The 23,822-nt window shown below is 47.4% G+C and overlaps 1 protein-coding gene across 7 annotated transcripts in view; it reads left to right on the forward strand.

The window, feature by feature from the left end:
• TANC1 (tetratricopeptide repeat, ankyrin repeat and coiled-coil containing 1) overlaps positions 1-23,822 on the forward strand; it is a 206,615-nt gene that overhangs the window by 166,097 nt on the left and 16,696 nt on the right. For 6 of the 7 annotated variants that reach the window (XM_064484813.1, XM_031451472.2, XM_064484817.1 and 3 more), the window contains 5 exons: positions 2,028-2,136; positions 3,521-3,643; positions 11,384-11,620; positions 13,447-13,632; positions 15,978-16,056. In XM_064484813.1, the coding sequence (XP_064340883.1) occupies positions 2,028-2,136; positions 3,521-3,643; positions 11,384-11,620; positions 13,447-13,632; positions 15,978-16,056 (734 nt within the window). The remainder of the gene's footprint in view (positions 1-2,027; positions 2,137-3,520; positions 3,644-11,383; positions 11,621-13,446; positions 13,633-15,977; positions 16,057-23,822) is intronic. The other variant, XM_064484816.1, reaches the window with a different exon arrangement.

The raw sequence follows: 23,822 nt of genomic DNA on the forward strand, positions 1-23,822 counted from the left end.
TGGTTATAGGGGTTGTTAATGCACAAATGAGAGATCGGGTTACGCTGGTGAAGAGCACAGGCGTGAGCGTTGTGTAGACTGTGGTTCAGGCTCTGCTTGGTTGTTACCACCCATGTGACCTTGAGCACATCATCTGCCTGTCCAGGCCTCTGTTTCCCCATGTACACAAGTTGGGAATCCTAATGCTTAGTGATTCGCAGGGTCAAATGGGTAAGTGAAATAATTCAGTTAGCTTTTTGCATCTGGTATATAGTAAAAGCTCAGTAGGTGTAAGCTTTGGAAAATGAGCAAACTCGTAAGTGCAGGTAGACTTAGAAGGGGACATGGCCAAGGCCAGGAGGGAAGGAAGGAAGGGCAGATGGGATGTAGGGGACCACAGGTACCCGGAGAGTGCAGGGTGAATTGTCTCTTCAGAGAAGTGGGGAGCTACTTGCTTAGCTGAGAGCCCTGGAAACCTTTGGCTCAGACCCTGAAGGGTGCGTGGTCGTCACCCACAGGGGCCAGCCAGCCACAGTACTTAGCTTAGCATGTCTTTGTGGTGGATGCAGTTGGCTGCAGACTGGGAGACTGAGGATGGCTAAGCCTGTGTGTGGGAGAGTGGCTTTGACTGGAGTGATGTGGACCAGCACATGGATGCTAGGGACCAGTGAGGGCACGCAGCATTGGAAGGTGGCAGAGGGTGGTTTCCACAAGAGCAAAGAAGGCTCTCATCTAAGAGGGGAAATAGAAGCTTGAGGTCTGGGAGGTAGAGGGTGTGCCGGGGAGCATGGCGTATGTGCTCTAGACCCTTGTAAGACATTAGACAGGACATTTATTTGGTGGCAGCGTGACCTTAAAGGTCATGCCTTACCCATGGAGTAGAAAGCAAAACCTCTGGGTTTCCACTTGCAGTGATGTCCTTGTCTCTAGCGTGACCCATGGCCTAGGTGAGAAATAGGCATCTGGGTAGACGAGTAAGACTTAAATGACGCAGGTTTCTAATCCCCTAGATCAGCAGCTACTAGAAAGCACATTTAGGAGAACACCTTTCTTTCCACAGTGTTCATCTTTCCCTCCACAACTACCTGATGTTCCTCAGCAAAATAGCACCTCAGAGTTGACAGCTTAATAGAAATGAAAATAATTCACATTGTACAGAAGTCACTGCTATTGGAGAAGGCAACTCTTAGCATCTTTTGCAAACGCATTGGCTCAAAGGCATGGAGGCCACAGGAGACAATAGTCCTGCAGACGTGGAGGGGAAAATGGATAGGATTGCTCCTTCATGAGAGGGTTAGTGGGGGATTAATTGGTGGTGTCAGTTGAATGTCCACCATGTACGCAGACAGAGCAAACCCACTCATACAGCTTAGCTTTCTTACTCCTGCGAGGATCTGTGCTCCCTTCAATCCCAGACAGAGTGCTCAGTGTTTCTGATTGTGAGCGCTTGCTGCACATGGCCTGGTTTTTCTCTCCTTTCCGTTATTAAGGCCTTGACTGTTGGCCCAGGTCGACCCCCAGGGGACTACTCCCATTGTATGGGAGGGAGGGGGCAGAGGAGGGGGCCTGAATGTCAGGTCCAGTGATGCTTCTGCTCCATCTGTCCATTTGCACGTCTGTCCATCTGTCCCTCCATGAAATACACACAGGAGTGTTTACTGAGTCTGGGGAATTGTTAGCTATTGCTGTGAGTTAGACAAGACCCTTAGTCTTGTGGAGTTTACATTTTTGTAACAGACACAAATCAACAAATAAACTGATGAGAGAGTGATGGACAACGAACTGGGGTTTGGTGGTTCCACAGATAAAAACCTGCCCTGTCCCAGGGCCTCTCTCTGAGTCACTCCACAGGGATAAGGGAACTTGGAGAAAGACCTTAAAAATGACTTGAAGGATAAACAGCATTTTACTGCACAGAGGCACCTGTTTTGTTTGGTGATGCTGAAGCGCCAGGACAGTTCAGGGGTCTGGAGGCGAAGTTCGCCCCGAGGGCCTGCGGGGCGGTGGGCCGGGTCTTAGGCTGCTGGCCTTCGTGTTTCTCGTCCCAGGAACGGGCACGCTCTCCTGGCGTTCATGTTCTCGCGACAGGAGGGCAAGCTGAACCGCCAGCAGACCATGGAGCTTGGCCACCACATCCTGAAGGCGCACATCTTCAAGGTGAGACCCACACCGCTGGAGGAAGGGTTTCGTTGCTGTCATGCTCAGGTGTTGGTTCTGGAGACGGCTTTGTCAGCCCGCACAGCCCTCCGTGAGCCCCGTTCCCAATACCCCCCGCTCCTTCCCCCCCCCAACAAAAGTAACCATTGTTCTCACTTAGAATCACTCAAGTGTGCATCTAAATGCTGTGATTAAATTTTACTTTTTCCCCCCTCTAAATCTCTTCTTTTCACCTTAAGTTTTCAGTGCATTCGTTCCCTGTTATTTCCTTGTTACTTAATTGTTGAAGAACCTGAGTTACATGGCCTGTGGATTTCACACCACCTGGGTTTTCTGATTGTGTCCGTATCTCTCGTGATCTAGTTTAACATGTTTCTCTTTCCTCTGGATTTCCTGTCATTTGGTAGTTATAGAGGCTTAACCAGGTTCAGGTTTGATTTTTATTTTTTCAAGTTGTCACAATTATTTGTACAGGCAAACCTCGTTTTATTGCACTTTGTTTTGTACTTTGCAAATACTGCCTTTTTGTTTCTTTTTTTTTTTTTAATAACAAATTGAAGATTTGTGACAACCCTGCACTGAGCTAGTCTTTCGGCACCATTTTTCCAACTGCATTTACTCGCTTCGTGTCTCTGTGTCACATTTTGGTAATTCTTGCAGTATTCCAAACTTTTTCATCATTGTTATGTATGTCATGGTGATCTGTGCCCAGTGATCTTTGATGTTACTACTATGACATAGTGAAGTCTCGGATAATGGTTAGCATTTTTTAGCAAAGCAGTATTTTATTTTTTAGCAGTGAAGTAGTTTTTAAGGTACGTACATTTTTAGACATAATGCTATTTATTGGCACACGTGATCAACTACAGTATAGTGTAGACATAACTTCACATGTGCTGGGTGCACAGGAAAACCAAAAAATTTATGTGACTCCTTTTATTGCAATGTTCGCTTTATTGCTGTGGTCTGGAACTGAACCTGCAGTATCTCCGAGGTGTGCCAGTTAGAGTTAGAACACTCTGTAAGTCTGAGTGGTTTTCTTGCATCAGGAGGCATGGCCTGTGTGCCTGCTTCTCTCAGTGTGATGCCATCAGCCACTACTGGTCTCTTCCTACATTAGGGATTATAGGTGGTCATATTCTAACTTTTATTCTTCTTCTAATTGATTGGAGAACCTCTGTAAAGAGAAACTCTCTCCGCATCCGCCATCCTTTCCTCAGGCATATAGTTGGTGTAGCAAAGGCAGGGTAGTTCCTTGGCCCTTGGGTTTAGGGTGGGGAGGCTGACAGGTCGGCACAGGCTGCACCCCCAGGGCATATCTGCTTTGACCCCTGCTGCAGGTGGGAAAGGAGATGTTGACACTGATTTGTTGCTGTTGTTTCAGGGCCTCAGCAAGAAGACGGGCATCTCTTCAAGCCACCTCCAAGCCCTGTGGATCGGGTATAGCACCGAGGGGCTGTCCGCCGCCCTGGCCTCTCTCAGGAATCTCTACACTCCCAACGTGAAGGTGAGCAACCCTCTGCCAGGAGGGCCAGGGCCCCCGCCTGGCCGCTGTGGCTCTAACAGTCCTACTGTCCCCGCACTGGGTGATGGCCAGAGGAGGCGGAGAAGCTTCTAAAGATGCTCTTTCCCTGATGTAAAGCATGCAGACTTGAATGCTCTGTTAGCGGTGCTCTTCTACGGGGTCCGCTTTCGCTCAGGCAGGAAGACGTGGGTGGTTGGGGGCTGCTCTGTGAGCACTTGGTGACTGGTTCAGAGTGGATGTGATAAGGGAAGCAAAGGTCAGAGGGAGCTTTCCAGGGGAAATTGATTTTTTTAAGGTGTCCTGATTTCTCATCTGGACTCTCTTTATGGTTCCTAGGAAATTGAACACTGATGAGTGGCACAAAGCTATGGGTATGCGGAGGAAAATGATCTCTGTAGGTTTCCTGCGCACATGTATTTATGACCACGCACAGTGTGTCAGGGTCTGTTCGCTGCTGAGCCAGGAGCTTTCTTTCTCTTGGTCACTGCCTGTTATGTCACAACATTCTGCTGAGCTTTTTAGGATAGATTTTCCTTCCTCATTTAATGCAATCTGAGAACCTAAAGCACACTGAAGACAAGTGTCTGGTTAAGGCAACAGAGAGGGGTTAACTCCCACAAGGGGTGTGAGCACCCTGGGCTTGCGTTATAGCAGCTGACAGCTGTCCTTCCCTGTGCAAAGTAGGATGAGAGCATCATTGTCTTCATGTTTTAGACTTCTACTCGACACATCGGCTGGACTCCAGGCTTTTCAGCCCCAGGCCCTCACGTGCCCGGCTGCTTACGAAAGCTCTGACATCATTTTCCAAGGAGCCAGGTCCTCCCCTTCAGTCAACTCCATGAAAGCAGTCACACCTGTTCCAGTAGCACAAAGGTGACCTGTCTTGGTCACAGTGTAGTCAAGTGAAGCCCCGAAAGTTTCCGGGAGTCTGTGTTTCACTTTTCCTCGCTTTGGTTGGTCAGACTCACCTAGGAAGAGGGCCACATGCCTTAGAGATGGCTCCTTAGAGGACACTCCTGCGGGACACTCTCCAGGGACTTCCCTGCCTCTCCTGCCCTCCTGTCAGCACCTCCCACCCTCAGCACCTACACTTGGGATGTGTGTCGGGACTGGGGCCTTGCAGAGGGCTTCCTGTGCCTGGTGATGGGTGCTTTGCCCCTTCTTCTGCCTTCCCTGTTTTCCTGGTGTCCAGTGGTCCCTCACATCCATTCAAGGACCTCCCACGGATACCAAAGTCCAAGGGTGCTCAAGTCCCACATATAAAATGGCACAGTGTTTGAACATAACTTACACACATCCTCCTGTATTCTTTAAATCATCTCTAGATTACTTACAATATCTAATACAATGTAAAGGCTATGTGAATAGTTGCTGGCACACAGAAAATTCAAGTTTTGCTTTTTGGAACTTTGTGGAAATTTTTTTGCAAATATTTTCAATCTGTGGTTGGTTGAATCCACAGATGCAGAATTTACTGATACAGAGGGCAGGCTATATTTATTATTATTTTTTTCCATCTCTTTTTTCCAGTTGAAATATGATTAACATATAACATTAAATTTCAGCTATATCACCTTGTGATTTGATATTTGTTGGTACTGACAAATGATTATCACAAAAAGTCTAGTTAACATCTGTCACCACATAGGGTTATAAATTTTTTCTTGTGATGAAAACTTAAGATCTACTCTCTTACTAGCAACTGTCGGGTATACAATGCAGTATTATTAACTATAGTCCCCCTGGTGTGCATTACATCCCCGCTTCCTGGTGTATAGAAGGGAGGGAGTAAGGATGCTGAATGAGGAGCCTGAGTGTCAGGAGGGACCCTGCTGCCCAGTGCAGAGCCTTAGCTGGTTAGGGAAAGACCACCGCCACCAGGTGGAGGCAGACGAGGTCTTTGCAAAAATAAAAGTGCTGCTTCCTGGGGGAGGGTATAGCTCAGTGGTAGAGTGTGTGCTTAGCACGCCCGAGGTCTGGCTTCAATCTCCAGTACCTCCATTCAAAATAAATAAATAAACCTAATTACCTCCCTCCAAAAAACAAACTAAAAAAAAAGTTCTGCCTCGTGCAGGTGGACTCAGCCCATTAGGATTAGGGTTCCAAGCTTCATTTCTGCTCACTCTGTAGATGGGTGGGCTTGAGTGCCTGTGTCCTGACCAAAGCCACATGCAAGTTTTATGGGGTGAGGACAGAGAAGCCACTTTTGTAGTTAAGGAGCTCTGAGCTCCTGCTCCCACTCAAAGGGAGCTCTAACTTTCTACCAAGTTTCTCTGAAAAAAGGCAGGGAACATGCTGAGTGTCGGCTTCATGTAGTGATATTGTATGAAGAATTTTGGTTTTACTTTTTGTAGAAGTTAGAATTGAGTTTGCTCTAATAACATCATTTCATCTTTCATTGCAACCGAAAGTGTATCTTTTGGCTTCTCCATAATTAATAAAATCCTGTAATGATGGCAAGGGGAAAAGAAAGAAAAATTAAAATGGCAGTATCTGTTTTCACTATTTTAATGAATTATGGGAACAAAAGTTATTTTAATGTGGAGAAAAGTAAATGGGAAATACCATACTTTGTTGAATACAAGTTAAATTTAAGACAGTAAATTACAAAGTACAGTATAATAGTGCCATGAGCTTGACCCTCCTGGGATTATAAACTTTCCTCTTTGACATACTTGCAGTTTTAAGAGTTTTTCATCTTTACTGCAATTTTAAGAGTTAATTATCTTTGTTTTATAGAACTCCAGTGTCACCTACATCTACACTATCCCCCAAGTTATATAACTTGGTTACAGAATTTTATCCTTCTGTTTCTTTTATCTTTTATCTTTCAAGAAAAAAAGAGGGGGTTTTCACAGAATCTTGAGCAAATTACAGTAATTTAAAATTATGCATGCAATTAAGGAATTTTTTTGAGAGAGTATTAAATATTGTCATACAGGAATGGATGTCATTTTGAGCAATAATTGCAGTTTGCCACTTTGGTAAATTAAAGTGACTTGCTCTGGAGTGATTACTTGGTAGATGAATTTTCATTTTGGTGGTATGCCCGTGATTTCGAACAATGTGCTCTCCCATTGCCAGGCCAGGCTCATGCCAGCCTGGACTCTGGCTGGCCCACTGGGGTCCTTGGTGCCAGTGCCTCCAGGCTCCAGTCCAGCTGGTTGTTTTGCTCACATAATCCCACCAGACACAGGATTTGCTCACAAATCCTGCCAGCCATGGGCTTCCCAAGGCTGTGGGCTCAAGAGAATTAAGGTTGTGATTCTTCTCTCAGCTGCAAGCAGGGAGGGGAGGAGACAGGAGTTAGGCGAGGCCTCTGGCCCACCCTCCCTTGGCTGAGAGGACCCGGTCATACTCTGCGTAACTCTTAGGCGGCGCACACTTACACCGGATGTATTGATGAGCACCTCCAGTGTGCTTAATGAGACAGCTGAGCCCCCAGTTTACGACTGCTGGACAGTGCCTCCTCTGTTCCTCATGATCGCGTCGTTTTGCCTATCACTTGCCCCCCTTTTTACGTTCTTGCATTCACTAAACCCAGAAGTGTGTAGATGATATTGCCATCTCCAGGTGTCATCCAGGGAGAGCTTCAGTGGTGGTGATGACCAGAAGATTCCCGTGTGGTTGGGGAAAAGGTATGGAAAGAACCATGGAAACCGCTTCCTGGAACGTGCAGTAATCTTAGCCAGAGCTGCTGCTTCTGCCGCTGGACTGCACTATGACAGTCATCAGCTTTATGCCAGAGCTCATCTGTGCCTTACCCGCTCTCAGCTTCAGTTTCCTCACTTATAAAACGGAGGTGACAAAAGAACCTTCATCCTAGAGTGATGATGGTAAACTCACTGATATGTTGAAGCTCTTGGGAAGATACTTGGCATTTATTATATGGTCAAGTGAGTTACTTCTGTTCGTGTTTCACTTACTTTCTGGAAACTGAGGTTCTACTGTACACCCCTGAGAACGTGTGGATGTGCTTGTGGGTGGTGGTGAAGGGGAGCTGCCCACTGTCAGGCTTTGATGGGTTCAGACTCATATCTGCCATCAGATAAGCATGAATTCTCCCTGCTGCTCTGTTCAGGTGAACAGTGGACGGGGGCCAGACCCTCTGGGTCACCAGGTACCTGGGGCAGGGCACCCTCCTGTATCTTCCAGGGGTCAGGAACTGACTGGGGCCCTTGTCCCTTCTAAAGATTCTGTTAAAGACGATTGTAACAATAGCAAGTAACATTTATTTAGCACTTACAGGATGCCGAGGACTGTGCTAAGTGTTCTGTGTGTATGGCATGTTCATTTGTAATCTTCACAACAACCCAAGGAGTGAAACTTTTTATCTCCACCTTTCAGATGATGAAACTGAGGGTGAGAGCAGTAATACCGTGTTGGGCAGGCCCACGCTCCCCGCCGCAGGTGCACTCATCACCTGACATGTTTACAGCCATGGCTGCCAACTAGAACCACTGGGGAGCCCCGGGCCCCAGCCAAGTCAGAATCTCCAAGGGTGGGGCTCAGGTGCTGGAAACTTGCAAGCTCCCAGGTGGTTTCACTGTGCAGCAGGGTTAAGAAACATGGGTTAGGGGAAGATCCACAAACTGACGGGGGGGAGGGGTAAGTGGTAAACATATTCTCAGCATTGCACCAACAAAGGAAATGTTTTTCCCAAGAAGCAAATAAATGGTGAATTGATAACAGATACCTTTAGGTAATCTCAGCCCCCAAGCACATATCTTTCAGGTAAAGTCTTATCAAGTATTCAGCAAGTACTGAAACTACACCTTCCAACCTTCTTAGGAAAGAGCTTCTGTCCAGTAGAATAAGGTGTACTGTCATTTTATTAGGAGATACCTGAATCATGGAGAGGTTGAGTAATTTTCTGAAAACCACGCAGCACGTCAGTTAAGGGGCTGATTGAGAACTCATATTGTTTAATCCATCATCTTTTTCTCTTAGGCTCATGGATCTCAAGAGGGGATGGGACTGCTGGGAGAGGAGGTGGAGTGTAACTGGCTGTCACCGTCACCCTGGCAACTTACAAACTGTCCCGACCTGTCCTCTGGTGACCAGAGTCCAGCGCGCCCCTCAGTGATGCTATGTGTGTGTTGAGAAAGCTGCTAAGGTTCTTGTGTATACCTCTTGCCTAAGAACCTATTTACCTATTTCCTAGGCCTGGATAAAATCCCCAGGTATTTCAGCAGCGTTGTGCTATTCCTGCCATACTATTGGTGGTCACTCAAAGGGAAGTAATTTTCTCAAAAAACCATTACTTTTGTTGAGCAGTTAACCTTTTAAAATGCTTTCAAATCCTATTTGAGTCTGGTGCTGTTTCTAAGAGCAAACCTATATAGACTTGCGGAGCAGGCTCGGCAGGGATGAGTTAGCCCCAGGTCAAGCATCACATGTCACTGGTGGGACAGGGAAACTGCTCCTGGGTTCTTGTAATGCCATGTTTTCTGCCCTTCCATCCACATGTTGGCATGTTGCTGGTTGGCAGCAGGGGGCTGGGCTGGTGCTGACCTGAGTGGGGCTGGTAGATGGTCCCACTGATGGTGTGAATGACAGGGCAGGTTCCCGGGAGCCTTCTTGTCACTTGTGTGCAAGCGTGCCTCCCTAAATGTGAGTGATGGTCCTGATGGTGGGAAGGACCTGACTCGTGGGCTGTCCTTGCCTGTGAAGGGCTTGTTTGCCTCTCTGTGAACTTCTCTATCTTAGAACCAGTGTCTTGTGCCATGGGCTAAGCTGGAAATGGAGTGGCAGAGGGGATGGACATGCCTGGAGTTGATGTGTGTGGGGGAAGAGGGTGGGTTGTGTGCACAGGGGAGGGCTGGGTGTGTCCTGTGTAGGATGGGGGACTTCTCCCTGGTGTCCCAGCACCGAAGCAGGCACCCATAGGAGGTGATCCTTTGTCATCTGTGTCTGTGGGAAGGGCATTTATTCCTGGCAGAGGGACCTGTACTGGTAACGGCCAGGACGCCAGGGCCTGCTTGCCGTTATTACAGGACTCGCATTAGACCCAGTGTGGTTTCCTTGCGGGGAAGGGTCGGGGAGAGGAGGTCAGGGGAGGGGCTGGGGGGCTGGCTCACCTGGGTCTCGAGCTTCGGCAGTAACCAAGGCCTCGTCAGATTTTACGCTTTGGATTCTGACCTGTCTGTGTCGTCTCACTGCTCTGAGGTGTGACGTCCCCACCGGGTGATAATAACTTCTATCAGTTTGTAAATATTTTGTCTGCTACTCTTGTGGACACCATATCATTGAAATACCTTGAATTTTGTGTGCCTTGTCATCTTTCTGTATGTTAATGACCCCATGTGTCTCTAGTCGAGTAAGTGACAGTCTCCGTAGTTTTCACACCTAGTGGGCAGCCCGGGGGCCTGTCGGGGTCTGTCGGGGGAAGGACTAATGCCCATCCAGACCAGTGGAGGGAACTGTTTGAAGAAACGTGGTGGGCATTTTAATAGATGATTTTAAAAGTGTCATGTTTTTCAATTATCTGTCAATTTGAAAAAGATTCTAGTATAGCTAAAATTTGCATAATGTATTCAGTGAGTTTATTTTAAAGTCTACAGATAACAAACTCCCCCTGATATCTGCATCCAAGGAGTAAAGTGGGTGGTGTATGTAGTCATTAGTAGCAAAAGCAGGTGACTTTCTAGGAGTCTTGTGCTGCTAACAACCCCAGGTGCACATGAACATTTTCATGTGCTCTGCCTTTCCTTGCAGGTGCATTTCCTTGTGAAGAAAAAGTATTTGTTCTTCCTTTTGGCTTTATTATCTCACTATTAATTATTTACTCCTCTGATGATTACTTCATTGCCTCCTCCCCCAAAATGAATTTTCTCTTCTTGGGTCAAACAGTGGTTTTTCAAAGTGTGGTTCCCCAGACCAACAGCCTCAGTATCACCTGGGAATTCATTAAAACAGCACATCTGCAGGCCCCACCCTGGACCTACAGAATCCAGAGGTCTGAGTCCAGAGAACGTACATTTAAAATTTTTTATTTTTAAGTGCAATTTAAAAAAACCCCATAACATGAAATACACATCTTACCTGTTTTTACGTGTAGGGTTCAGTAGTGTTAAGTATACCCACATTATTGTGCAATAGCTCTGCAGAATAAAACTAAAACTCCATACCTATAAAACAACTCTCATTTCCCCCGTCTCCCGGCCCCTGGCCCCACCATTCTACTTTGTTCTTTATGAATTTGACTACTTTAAATACTTCATGTAAGTGGAATCTATGGTATTTGTCTATGACTGACTTGTCTCACTCGGCCTCATGTTCTCAAGGTTCAGCTGTGTGGTCTGTGACAGGATTTCCTTCCTTTTAAAGGCTGAGTAGTATTCCTCTGTGTGTACACGACACTTCTGTTGTCCATTCATCCTTGGACACTTCAGTTGGCTTACCTCTCTTGGCTGTTAGGAATAGTGCTGCAATAACATGTCAGTGCAGATATCTTGAGCTCCTGACTTCATTTCCTTGGAATGTGGACCCAGAGTGGAATTGCTGGGTCTCAAGAAATCTCCACATTGTTTTCATGGCAGCCATGCTGTTTACATCCCCATCACCAAGAATGCGCACTTCCAGTGCATTCCCAGGTCATGCTGGTGCATACTGCAGTTTGAGAACCGCTGGATGAAAGTAAGGATACCTCCCTTCTACACATATGTTCTTGACTGACATCTGTGTGAGAAATTAATCTTGCTGGGGGACATTATCCAACAGGTGAGCCGTCTCTTGATCTTGGGAGGGGCCAACGTGAACTACAGGACTGAAGTGTTAAATAATGCCCCAATCCTGTGTGTCCAGTCTCACCTCGGCCACGAGGAGGTGGTCACTCTGCTCCTGGAGTTCGGCGCCTGCCTGGATGGAGTGTCGGAGAACGGCATGACGGCCCTCTGCTACGCGGCGGCTGCCGGCCACATGAAGCTGGTGTGTCTGCTGGCCAAGAAGGGGGCCAAGGTGAGCAGCAGCCTTCCCCGGGGGGTGAGGGGATGAGGGCTGGGAGATGTCTTCACATCCTTGGGGAATTACCACTGGTTGGGCCAGTCTCCCTTTGGAGAGAACAGAAAGGGTGGAGCTCCAGGCTCCAGGCCAGATGTGGGTGTGTGTGGTGGGAGTGTGCCGCCTCAGAGAGACAGGGGCCCTGTGTTTTGCTTGAAGCTCTTAACTCTGTTAAATTCTGCCCCAGGAGAGGCAGGAGAGCAGGAGGCTCCTGGCCACCAGCAGCCTGAGTAGGGCCATCCTTTCAAAAGCTTGCAGGTGTTGCCCTGGAATTTATCACAGGATTTAACACAGCACTAGGTTGGCTGAAAAGATTTAAATTTTTTTTTTAATTTGTTTTTTCTCATTCCATTTCATGTCTTTTTTAATACAATAAAATGGATTCTGTGGGTCTTAGAAATCACGTGCTTAGGCATATGGCTGCGGGAACTAGAAGGCCCCAACTCCTCATTTCCCCAACCGCCAGTTCAGACACTGGGCAAGTTGAGTCGGTGTGCCTCAGGCTTCTCATCCGTAAAATGGGCACAACAGGACCTACCACAGGGCTATGGTGTGAGCATTAAATAAATCAATATATCAATATCAATACGAAGGAACTGTTAAACAAGTTACTCTAGGACTGTCATCAGTGTTAACAGATTAAATGAGACCAGTGCCAGGTTCACAGTCAACTCTGTTTAGGTTTACGATAAGCACTGCATTGCAGGAACGGGGAATGTGCTTTTGAATACCAACAGAAATAAGTCGCTGATATTTGTCTTTCTTCTTTATAGTTAGCTAGGATATTTAAAGTTCAACAAAAAGGCATTAAGCTTGTAGTGACTATGGGAGCCTTTTTGTTTGTTTTTTTCTCTCAAAACTACAGCATTTGGGACAGGTCATCCTTAGCTCATGGAAGGAGGGAAATACTGCTGTTATGTGTTCCCAGTGGGTGCGTTATTGGCCATCATCACACCTCCATTTCCACCAACAAACCGTGGCTTCGCTTCATTCAGAGACTAGCTGAAAGTTCTGTAGGAGAGGGACGGGGTCACAGTGGCTGTGGCAAAGCCTCTGGGTAGGCGTGTAGAGCATCCCTAGAATTGGCACGCGAGGCGAGGCTGGACCCTGAGTCCTCTTCCGGCCCAGTGTTCCCAGGTATAGACAGGGAATGTCACGTTGTCTGTTGCCTCTTGGACCATTAGGAGGCACGCAGTGCTCAGGAAGCCACCTCCCACTTTGTGCCTGAGCACCTCCCGGCTTTGTGGCCACATGTGGCATGCTGATGTGTCCTGGTCTCCTGCCTTCCCCAATAAAATGCCCCTTGAAGTCCCTTCCTGTCCTTCCTCATTCAGACCTGGGTTTCCAGATTTCCTTGTACTGGCATTCCTGTCTCAGTGACACGAGCAAGAACTGCTCTGCTCCCCAGATCACAGCTTGTCACAGCAGACTTAGAATACTCCACCCAAGGGACCGAAGTTGGAAAGTGTAGGTTTTGGTCTGTGTCCTCACACCTGTTGCCCAGAGAATTCGGAGCTCTGAATCATCTGCTGGAGAGACATAGGGAGTACGGAGGCTGTCTTGTGATCATTAGCTCTACAGAGGGAACTCTAGGCCTGGAACTGTGCATTCATCACAACCAGTAATCCAGAGGGAGACTCGATGATCTCTGGAAAGACATGTTGGAACGTGAACCCCTGGTACAGCTGCAGTGGGATGGGGTTTGCGCAGAGCGATTGTGGGGCACCGTGTTCTCAGAGGCGAGTGATGCTAAATTGTGACCTCCCCCTGCTCCTGCCCCCCAGGTGGACCACTTGGATAAGAAGGGCCAGTGCGCGCTGGTCCACAGCGCGCTGCGGGGCCACGGTGACATTCTCCGGTACCTGCTGACCTGTGAGTGGTCGGCGGGCCCACCCCAGCCCGGTGCGGTGAGGAAGAGCCAGGCCCTGCAGCAGGCGCTGACGGCGGCTGCCAGCATGGGCCACAGCGCGGTGAGTGGGACTGCCAGGGCCCTTCTTGGGAAACTGGGAGCTTTCACATTCTGCTGAGTTGCTAGCTTGTGATGCACCGAAGGAAGTAAAGATCTTCTGTTATCGCCCTCCTCCTGAGAGTGAAAACCCGGGGAGGGGGCCCATCACGGAGCCCTTCCACAGTGTTCACTCTCACCCCTGCCTTCTTTCCTCCTCTCTTCCCTCCTCCTCCTTTTAGCCTCTAGCCCTGCTGTCAGCTTTGTTCCACTTTGATTCATTCTTGGGTCTTTGTGATCTTTTTACAGTAATCACATGGAATCCTAATTCAAAATTTGTTCTTGAGTATTTTAAGGATTCTTAAAAATAGAACTTCAGTGCTCTGGTGGCCTGGAAGAATGCTTGTCATTCACAGTTCCTGCACTGAAGGAAAACTTCCTGCAGAAGTTAAATTGAGCACTTATTCTGGGTAGGTGTTAGTATTCCTTAGTTTGAAGATTTCATTGCTGTCTCCCCATCTATGTGTCTGGAAATTTAATAACATTTTATCCTCTCTCTTCCATGTATTTCTCATTCTATATTATCTTCAAGCAATGAGAGTCGCCAGTGTTTGTAAGATTCTTCCCTACAATGACTTAAAGTAAATTTGGGTGCAAAGCTGGCTGGCTGACTTTTAGCATGTAAAACACTGTAGCAGATCCAGGCACACACATACATGCACACGTGTGCACATGTGCATGCATACACACATACACTGCTCCAGCCAGCACAGTATTTTGCAATAAGTTGAACACAGAAGCATATAAGAAAATGCAGCTGTCTTCTCTTAAGACAGACATAGACGAGATTTACAAATTTGTGAAACAACATCAGATGATTTACCCAATTCATTTTAGTTTTGGAGAAAATACTCATTTCATAAAAATGAAAAAATAAACATTTTATAGAAATGTGTTAAATGTTTCTATGTAGTGGATTTATTATTCCTTTAAAATAAAAATATAAATATTTTAAAATACCCATATACATAGATACAGAGAGAGTATGTTGAATACACACGTCTGAAAGTAGATGGTTTTCCTCTTTAAACTGTTTCTTAAATCTGCGTGGGTCTAGAATGTGAAAAATCATCTTGGGACAGTGAATGTCATGTTAGATGTCACCTTGGTCTCAGCTTGTTTTAAAGCTGCCTGTGAGGAGCTGTGAAAAAGCAGCCTCAGCACAGCCAGTAACCATTTCATGGAAAAGGGCAGAACTTGTTCCCCGAAAGACTTGAAGGGTGTTTTGCATTCCTAATGGTGTTACAACAAGTGCCCACACACTTGGTGGCTGAAAACACTGTTCTGCAGGTCAGAAGGCTGAAATCAAGTTGGGTCGGGAAGCCTGTGTTCCTTCTGGTGGCTCTAGAGGGGATGTTCCCCTGCTTTTTCTAGCCTCTGGAAGCCACCTTTATTCCTTAGCTTGCGGCCCCTGCCTCTGTCTTCAGAGTGCCTCACTCTAACCAGGCTCCTGGCCCCCGTCTCCTCCTCCTTCTGACCCTGGTTCCTCCTGTTCCTCTTATAAACCTCTGTGATCATGTCAAGTGTATGTCAAATGTACAGCTGGATAATTCAAAATAATCGTTTCATTTCAAGAGTCATAATCACGTCTACAGATCCCCTCCTGCCATGTAAGATAACGTTCACGGGTTTCTGGGACCAGGATGTGGATGTACTGGGGGCCCTTACTCAGCCCACTGCAGAGGGAATGGATTGGGAGACTGGGAAATGGCTTCGATGAGTTCCCCTGTCGCTGCACGTGAGCAGGGTGGGTGCTGGCTCTGGTTCAGAGCTCAGATACTTCCCTTTCCCTACGAGCCAGCAGTACCCCTGCCTCTGCATCTGTGACCCAGCCTGCTCTTTGACAGAAGGAGAAGAAGAATGTTGTCAGTAGAAAAATCATTTGGACAAAACTGTTTTCTTGGAAAGGTATACATCACCTCGTTTTCCTTCCTTCTGATAAAAGGGATTCACCATCTTCTGGCAATTTATGCAGAAACTGCACTGTGTGTGAGCTCCCCTGCCCTTTGCTGATCAGGCTGGCGTATTTAGGTCATGTTGGAATTCGTTAGAATTCTGAGTACCTGGTAATCCTGAACAATGTTGCTGAGATTCACTGTCTTTTTTTTTTTTTTTTTAATTCTTCTCAAAGTGAAAATGTGAATAGCATACGAATTACGCTAGAAAACTGTTTTCATTATATCATCTCTCCTTGTGCAGCATGAGATAATCATGGTTTAAAAAACAACACATTCTCTCCTTTGATACATAGGATATAATGAGCACATATGGCTTTGAGAACTCATTAAATCACCTTGCCACTTCTGACAGGTGGTCCAGTGCTTGCTGGGGCTCGAAAAGGAACATGACATAGATGTCAGTGGCACCGACACGCTGTGGGGAGAAACAGGTAATTACGGTTCCTATTCTTGTAGACGGGGCAGCTTTGTGATGTCTTCGCCCGCATTTTGGCCTAGTTGCCTTAAGAATGGCTTGGGGTGCGTCTAGTCCTCCTGTTACTTTATCACGAGGCATTTGAAGTGTAGAGCTTTTAAAACTTCCCAAATGACTGGTAGAACTTTTCTAAAGGCAAGTACAGTTTCAGTTTGAATCATTTTGAATTAGACTAGCTGTCCCTGTGCATCTGATGCGCGTCGGCTGGAAGTACCCAAATAAGGTGGTGGTCTCTGCTTTGGCGAGTTTTCTCATGTCCTAACCAACCTGGGCTTCCTGTGAGTCGTGCAGAGTGAGCAGGCCAGGAACTTTAGCCCCGTGTTCGGATGGATCAAAGGTGCTCAGCGAGGAAGGCTCCGACCTGCTTTCTGGAAGGAGAGTGGGACTGGTCCTGCTTGAAATGCTAAACACCAGCTCCCCAGTCCATCTCCGTTGGTGGGGATGGAGAGGAGTGGTGTTTAACTGTAGTGGGAAGCAAGCTGGAGACCAGTACATCTTAATGAAGATCTGAGTTGGTTACTCGTCAGAAATTAATATAAATGATGCTGCTTTGAAATATTCCACTTGACTGAATTGGTACTAGAAATATAAGACTTGAAGTTATCAGCTGTAGAACAGATGTAACCAGGAGTGTTCCATATGCATTTCCAGGCTGTGTCCTGTGTATGTACGTCGTATGAATGACTTCCATTTCTCTTGCACAGATTTATTTCCAAATGCTTCTCAATTATTTCCTAACAAGCCAAATGGTAGTGTGCAGAGCCCCTCTGCTGACTTAAACTTAGGAAAAGCCTCTGAGTTTCCTGGCAGGGAGCACAGGCTCATGCTTGGGGATTACAACCCTGGTTGTAGTGATGTGGGGGGAGGGGAGCGCAGGACACCCATATGGGGTTGGATTATGCCTGGGGCTAAATGCATGTAGATGTAAATATTGGCCTAATTCCTTGTGGAGTCCTCCCTCCACCTATTTTAATAGTACAGGCGGCTCTGTAATGTGGTGTGAGGAAAGTTTCCACCACTTCCACATTGTGTTGTGGGGAAGCAGGAAGCTGAAAAGGTGGGTGCGTGACTTTCTTTGTGCTTAGCTGGAAGGTCCGAATCCCTGCCCTCCACTGCCTGGTTATCAACCTCTGGTGGGTAGTGTTGCCTCTTTGTCAAATGAGGTAAATATGTACCTGCTTCTAGGATTGTTGGTGAGGACTCAATGAGACGAGACAGTCTTGGCCAGATGTACCCAATGATCAGAACCACTGGGGCAGCTGAGCCTATAAATTCTGATTCATTAGGTCTAGGGTGAGCCTAGGACTCTCTTTTCTAACAGGCATCCGGGTGGTTTCAGGTGGCTCATGGCTTCAGGACAAGTGGAGAACCACTGAGAGAAGGAAGGTCCCCGCCTCACAGTGACATGTACTGAGAGGTCCCAGTGGCGATGATGAGGGTCGGCGCTGGTGGTAGTGACGGCCCACGCTTAGCTCGAATGAGAATCTCCAACCTTTAATATTAAAGATGTTTTTTTCTTTCTGGAAGAAAAAAATCCAGAGAAGCAGATAAGGGCTGCATTTTGAGGACTGTGTGTGAGTGGTCTGTTTGGTCTTGAGATGACCAGTCCTGAGTTTCAGTCACCACCCCCTCCCACCCCTTGAGACTCGCTGGGTTGCTGGCTGAAGAGCCGCGTAAGAGAAACTGCAGATGCCCGTCCGTCTTAATGAAAGGATGGGTTAAAGTTCAGCCCCTCCCAGAGCCTCCTGCATAACCTGCAGACCACTTTGCAGCCTGAGAAGCAGGTCAACCCTTTCTTCAGGCGGCATTAATTAAGGTGAATTTCTTCAACCGAGAATTTGAGAGACATTTTACAAAATGTAAACGAAGAGAAAGCTAAGTGCTGTTGCTCAGACTTAGAGGTCCCAGCAGCTCTCTGTAGACTGCATGTCCGTAAAACCAGTCTTGCCTGCTCTGCATTTTTCTCTCTGATACCTTTCTCCTGTGTGTTTTCAAAAACGTCCGCTAGCCCATACCCTCCTAATTCTCACGTCTGTGGTTGTCGGAGGAATATTTTGACATCTTGTAGAGGGAGTCTTAGATGAGAGAACACCTGCAAATGTGGGCTTTGCTCACAGATGTGCAGCATCGCCCAGGTCGTGAGGTCTGTGTTTGGGATTCCGCCCTGTAGGGTCCACTTCACCCAGCTCCGAGTGCCTTCTGGAAGAGAAGGCCCTGATGATGGTGACTGTGAGTGGGTGGGTCAGCTTACAGCCCTTGTTCTCACCAAGCTGCCACCGGGCGTTCCGCAGACTGGGTGGGCTGCGCTGCTCTGTGCGCTGCTTCTAACTGCCAGGGGCCCTCGGAAGTGCACGTGATGGTTTTGCTTCCTGCCTTTGTTTGGTCCTCGTTGCTCAGCGTACTCAGTGGAGCTCTGTGTCTGAAACACCCTAGAATAGAGCTGGGCTGTCTCCAGCCACCGCTTGAGGGTAGGATCCCAAGAGCGATCCTGTCTGGGGTGTGGGAAGGTGAGGGAACAACCGGAAACTTTGTGTGATTAATGCAGTTCGTTATTTCTCCTTGACCCTTAACATGGGTTCATGCAAGTCTGTTCAGTATAGGTTAGCTATGAACAGCTTGGCTCTAAAATACCTGCTGATGGGGTTACAAGGCAGCGTCTCTGTGGTCTATTCTTGGCTCACCTGCCCATCTTTGAAGGGCCTGTTGGTTTCCAAGCAGCCATGCCTTCCTTTTTGGAGCACAGCTACCTGTCCATCTCTCCTCTCACAGCCCCATTCCCGAAGTGGGGGCACTTAATCAGTGCACAAAGTCCTCTTCCACTTTTCTGCCAGGAGAGACCCCTGCGATCCCAGGGGATCTACTTCACGTTGCAAAAGTGTGGTTTTCATGCCTGTTGCTGACTGGAATCGACAGGTCTTCCATGAGAGACGATGATCGCTGGCAGCCAGGGAGGAGGGAGCCCAGGGAACACAGACCCCTGGGAGACCCCTCCTCACTCAGGCAGTCCATGTGGGGGTGGTGGCAGCGGGCTCAGTCCTGTGCCTTCAGTGCCCTGAGCATCTCCCTGCTGACGACCTGGAGTCACCAAACGTCATCCTAGAAGGGGATGGTTCCTGTCTTAGGTGTAAATAGACAAGACAGTATATAGTAGATTTTTAAGACATTTATCAAAAATGGTAGCAATGTTTACTTTGGGGATTTATTGCAGTAAATCTAAGAGCTTTTAGAAAAATTGCAGAATATAGACATGCCTTGGAGGTACTGTGGGTTCAGTTCCAGACTGTGGTAATAAAGTGAATATCACAATAAAGCAAGTCACACACATTTTTTGTTTCCCAGTGCATACAAAAGTTACGTTTACACAGTACTGTAGTCTAGTCCATTCAGTTTGCGGTAGCATTATGTCTTTAAGAATCTACATAATTTAAAAATACTTTATTGCTAAAGAAATGCTAACCATCATCTGAGCCTTCAGTGTGTTGTAATTTTTTGCAATAGTAACATCAAAGATTACTGATCACAGGTAACTATAACAAATATATAATAATGTGAAATTTGAAATATTACAAGAATTACCAAAATGTGAGACAAAAACAAAGTGAGCAAATGCTGTTGGAAAAATGGTGTCGCTAGACTTGCTTTGACTCAAGGTTGACACACATCTTCAGTCTATAAAAAATACAGTATCTGCGAAGTGCAATTAAACAAGGTATCTTGTATTTCTACCAGTTTTGGAGGACAGAGAGCTTAATTTATGTAAGTTTCCCTTTCTACCAGCAAGTGGAACCATTTGCTTTTTGTGTCTGTTTGATGCTTAGATCCAGCCCTTCAAAAATCAGTCCTGTAGCTCTTAGGTGCTTCCCCTTGTGCTCACTCAGGTGAAGGAGTGTGACAGGCACTCAGATGGAGGAGGCGTGAGAAGCTCCTAGGTGTGTCTCTACGCAGCAGCTCTACCCTTTGCTCAAGGCATTCACATGCTTGGTGGGATGGTCTTGATCCCATGGTCTCTGGGCAGCCTGGACCAGGACCAGAACCCATCAGATGCTCGTGTGATCTCTGTCTCAGGCGTTCCACATCCCAGGAAGTCCTGACCTAACTGGTTACTGTTTCCTTGTCAGTGTTTGATGGGAATCAGCCCAAACTGAAATGAGCGAGATGCCTAACTGGTGACCTCATGCTGCTGTGAATTTTCAGAGGAGCTGCGCTTCCAGCTCCAGGCAGCCCTCAAGGCTGTAAGCCTGCTGTCTGCTTCTGGTCAGACTTCTCTCTGTATATTATAGGGGAACAGAGGCCCTTCTATTTAAGCATTTACCTTTTTTTTTTTCGTGTACATATGCCTCTCTTATAAGCAAAGCCTTCCCAGCCCTGACTTCTCGGGGTCACTTGGCAATTTCCTTTGTAGTACATCTCACAATTTTGATTGTTGATATTGCTTGTTTGGCAAAAGCCTGTCATCCCCAGATTGTGGGCTTCATGAGGGCAGAAATTTCCAGGTCTCTTGTGCTCATCTCTGTGAGGTGACTGTGTCTGGTCTAGTGTTGTCTGCTAGAACTTTCTGTGATGATGGAAAGAAATGCTTGCTCTCTGTACTGTCCTGTCCGGTGTCCACTAGCCGCTGACCTTGTCTGGTGCTTGTTACGTAGGTGTTAACTGAGCGGACAGGAGGGTTTAAAGAAAACAAAGCTATGTAACTTTTAGTGTAGATGATGTTTACTTTGCAGAAAAATCTGGGAGGAATTTTGTTGTGGGAGGGGAGTGGTGAGGAGCCTGGTTGCTCATAGGAGCACAGTCCTCTGGTGTCTTTGTGTCTATCATAGCTCAGGTCATGTCTTGCTGGATTCCAGGTGGGCTTAGATGCTCTCAAACCTATTATCAGTGTGGTGGGTGCTGGGTTGCATCTTTGGGAACAAGACTGTCAGCCACCACTCATAGTGTGGACACAGCTGACAGGCCAGAATGGCCTCTGCCAGCCCCACCTTTGTATCCATAATATCTCCCTCCCTGCACCACCAGCCCAGCTGCCCATCCCAGGGTCTGCTGTACCCTCACGCTGTTGTCCCATTGGAAATCCTGACTGCTCTGTAACCAGTCTGCCAGCAGGCTTGGAGCCCTGGGCTCACACACGGTTAGGACGGTGCCCTGCCCTTCAGCTGACTGCTTGCAAGGGCTGCCCTTCCCTAATTTCTGAGCAGGGATGCCCCATCAGAGGGAGTCAGAAGTCTGACTGAAATATTTCATGTAAAGTGTTCTTTTATGTTGTCCCTGCTCTTTTAGGCGGTAAATACTTTAGTTTGTAAATAAGCTCAGTCATATGTAAATACTACACACACACACAGAGTTTCCTTCTGGCACGCATGCACATGCGCGCGTACACACACACACACACACACACACACACACACACACACACACACACACACACACACACACACACACACACACACACACACACACACACACACACACACACACACACACACACACACACACACACACACACACACACACACACACACACAGTTTCCTTCTGGGGCCGGGACGCCGGGTAAGGAGCTGTATCACATCCTGATGTTTTAAGTTTCCCTCGCGTCTCCATGCAGCTCCTTCAGTTTCCACTCTGGGGCTCTGCTCGCCCTCCTGGAGGTGAGCTGTCCTTCCGCGCTGGTGGCAGGGACCATGGGCAGCTGAGCACATCACGCCCAGGGCCACCCTGGAGCTCGGTGCATACACACCAGGCAACAGGATGCCTGATTGTTGATTTTAAAATGCCCCCTTTGTTCATTCAGATTTTACCTTAGGTTCTTTGGAGAGAGGAGGGCTATTGTTTGGTGAGCATTTAAAGTAAATTTGAGACTTACTGGATTGAGTTTGGCCTTCACACATGTGTGTGCATCTCAGGGCAGAATTTCAGGTGAGAGACTGGTAGGAAAAGAACTGGTCCCATGCTTGTTGGGGCACGCAGAGGATTTGTGTTAAGGAATTTGCTAAGTGTATCCTGTAGAGAAACACTGAATGACTTGCTGTTGTACACCTAAGATACCTGTGTTTTTGAAGGTCCTGAGCATCTCACTGGTACTGCTGTTGGAAAATCCTTGTCCAGGCATTCCTTCCTGCGCTCATGTTTGTTTTGGAAAAGTGCAGTAAGACTAGTGGAAATCCATGTTTGTCAGTCCTAACAAAGGTAGATGTTCTTGATTGTCCTTAGCATAAAAGCATGGAAGAGGGGTGACCCAGGACCTTAGAGGGTGCTGGTGGGGGTATAATCCAGGATCCTAGATGGTGGGGGTGACCCAGGACCTGGAAGGGAGGGGAATGGTGTGGGGAACCCAGAACTCTGGAGAGGATGGGAGAAGGGGCGCTGAGGACCCTGAAGGGAGGGGATGGGGCGGTAACCTAGGACTGTGAGGGGAGGGGCACAGTGAGGTGAGGTAGAACTCTGGGGGAGGGGGTAATGCAGGCTCTAGAAAGACAGAGATAGTTGTGGGGGTCACCCAACAGTGGAGGGGACTTAGGGGTAAGAACTAAGGGGACTGGGTTTGTCCACACCCTGTGCCTCTCCTGCTGTGGCAGACCCCTGGGGTTTGCCCCTCATGAGGGTGTGTTTCAGAGTCCCCTCCTTTGCTGAAGGACAGCAGAGGTCAGCTGACCTGTGTTCCCTGTGTTCCTACAGGGCAGATGAGGGGCCTGTGGAAACCCACAGAGACATCTCAGGTGCAGGTGAACTGGTGGCTTGACTGCTTCCCAGGACCCTGTGCACCACCTTCCTCACACTGTTTTCACTGTACAGAGTCCGTTGTTCCAGTGAGTTCCTAGCTGTTCATTTAAAAAACAAAAACAGAGCTTCAGCTTTCAACATGAAAAGGGGTGCTCATCTACGCGTCGGTAGCTTAGAGCCTCCTTACCCACAAACACAGCTGTCTGTTCTTTGAGCCCATCGTTGTTGGCAGGACCGTGCACAGTTTACCTGCTCTCCTGCAGAAAAGTCATCATTGATCCTTGCAGATCCTTGTTGAAATGATACTTGGATTCTTTCTTTTTTTGAGACTGGATGTGCACTTGAGTAGATTGGGTTCGTTGAAACACCCCCTTTTCACACAGACCCCTCACGTGGAGTCCTGCACATAACTCCATTCTCCTTGGTCCACACTTGGCCCCTGCGGGAGAGAAGGAGGAGCAGCAGGTTGTACGTGCTTTAAACACTTTGGCGTGTAAGAGGGTCCATCCCAAATGTGAGCATTCTCCACACACTTTAGAAGCGACAGCTGCTCAAAGCGGCGATCTTCTGATAGATTTTTGGCACAGTGTCTGTAGGAGGAAATGTGATTTCTGTCATCCCTGTTTTAGGAAATTGTTTTTAAATTGAATTTATGTTTATTTATAGCGTACATTATTTCTCAAAGGATTTGGAGAGGCTTATTTGAAATAATACATAAAAGGAAAAAAGAAAAAAAGTCAGGAAGGGGACACGAGGAACAGCACGGATGTTCCTGTCATAACGTCCTGAATGTTCACCAGGTTGAGCTACTGTTTTGGCCTTAGGATGCCCTGTGCCCAGAGTTAGAAGGGAACACGGTCATTATAGATTATTCTGAGTGTCTGTGGGGGAAAGCATAACCATCCTCCGGGAGAAGAAAAGTGTTTTCTGGTTCTCTTGTTCTAAAACAGCACTCATTGTCTGTTTGATTAGTTGGATATTTTTCCTGGAGGCAAAAGTGCAAGAGC

This window comes from Camelus dromedarius, chromosome 4, assembly GCF_036321535.1.
Source record: "Camelus dromedarius isolate mCamDro1 chromosome 4, mCamDro1.pat, whole genome shotgun sequence".
Taxonomy (NCBI): Eukaryota; Metazoa; Chordata; class Mammalia; order Artiodactyla; family Camelidae; genus Camelus; species Camelus dromedarius.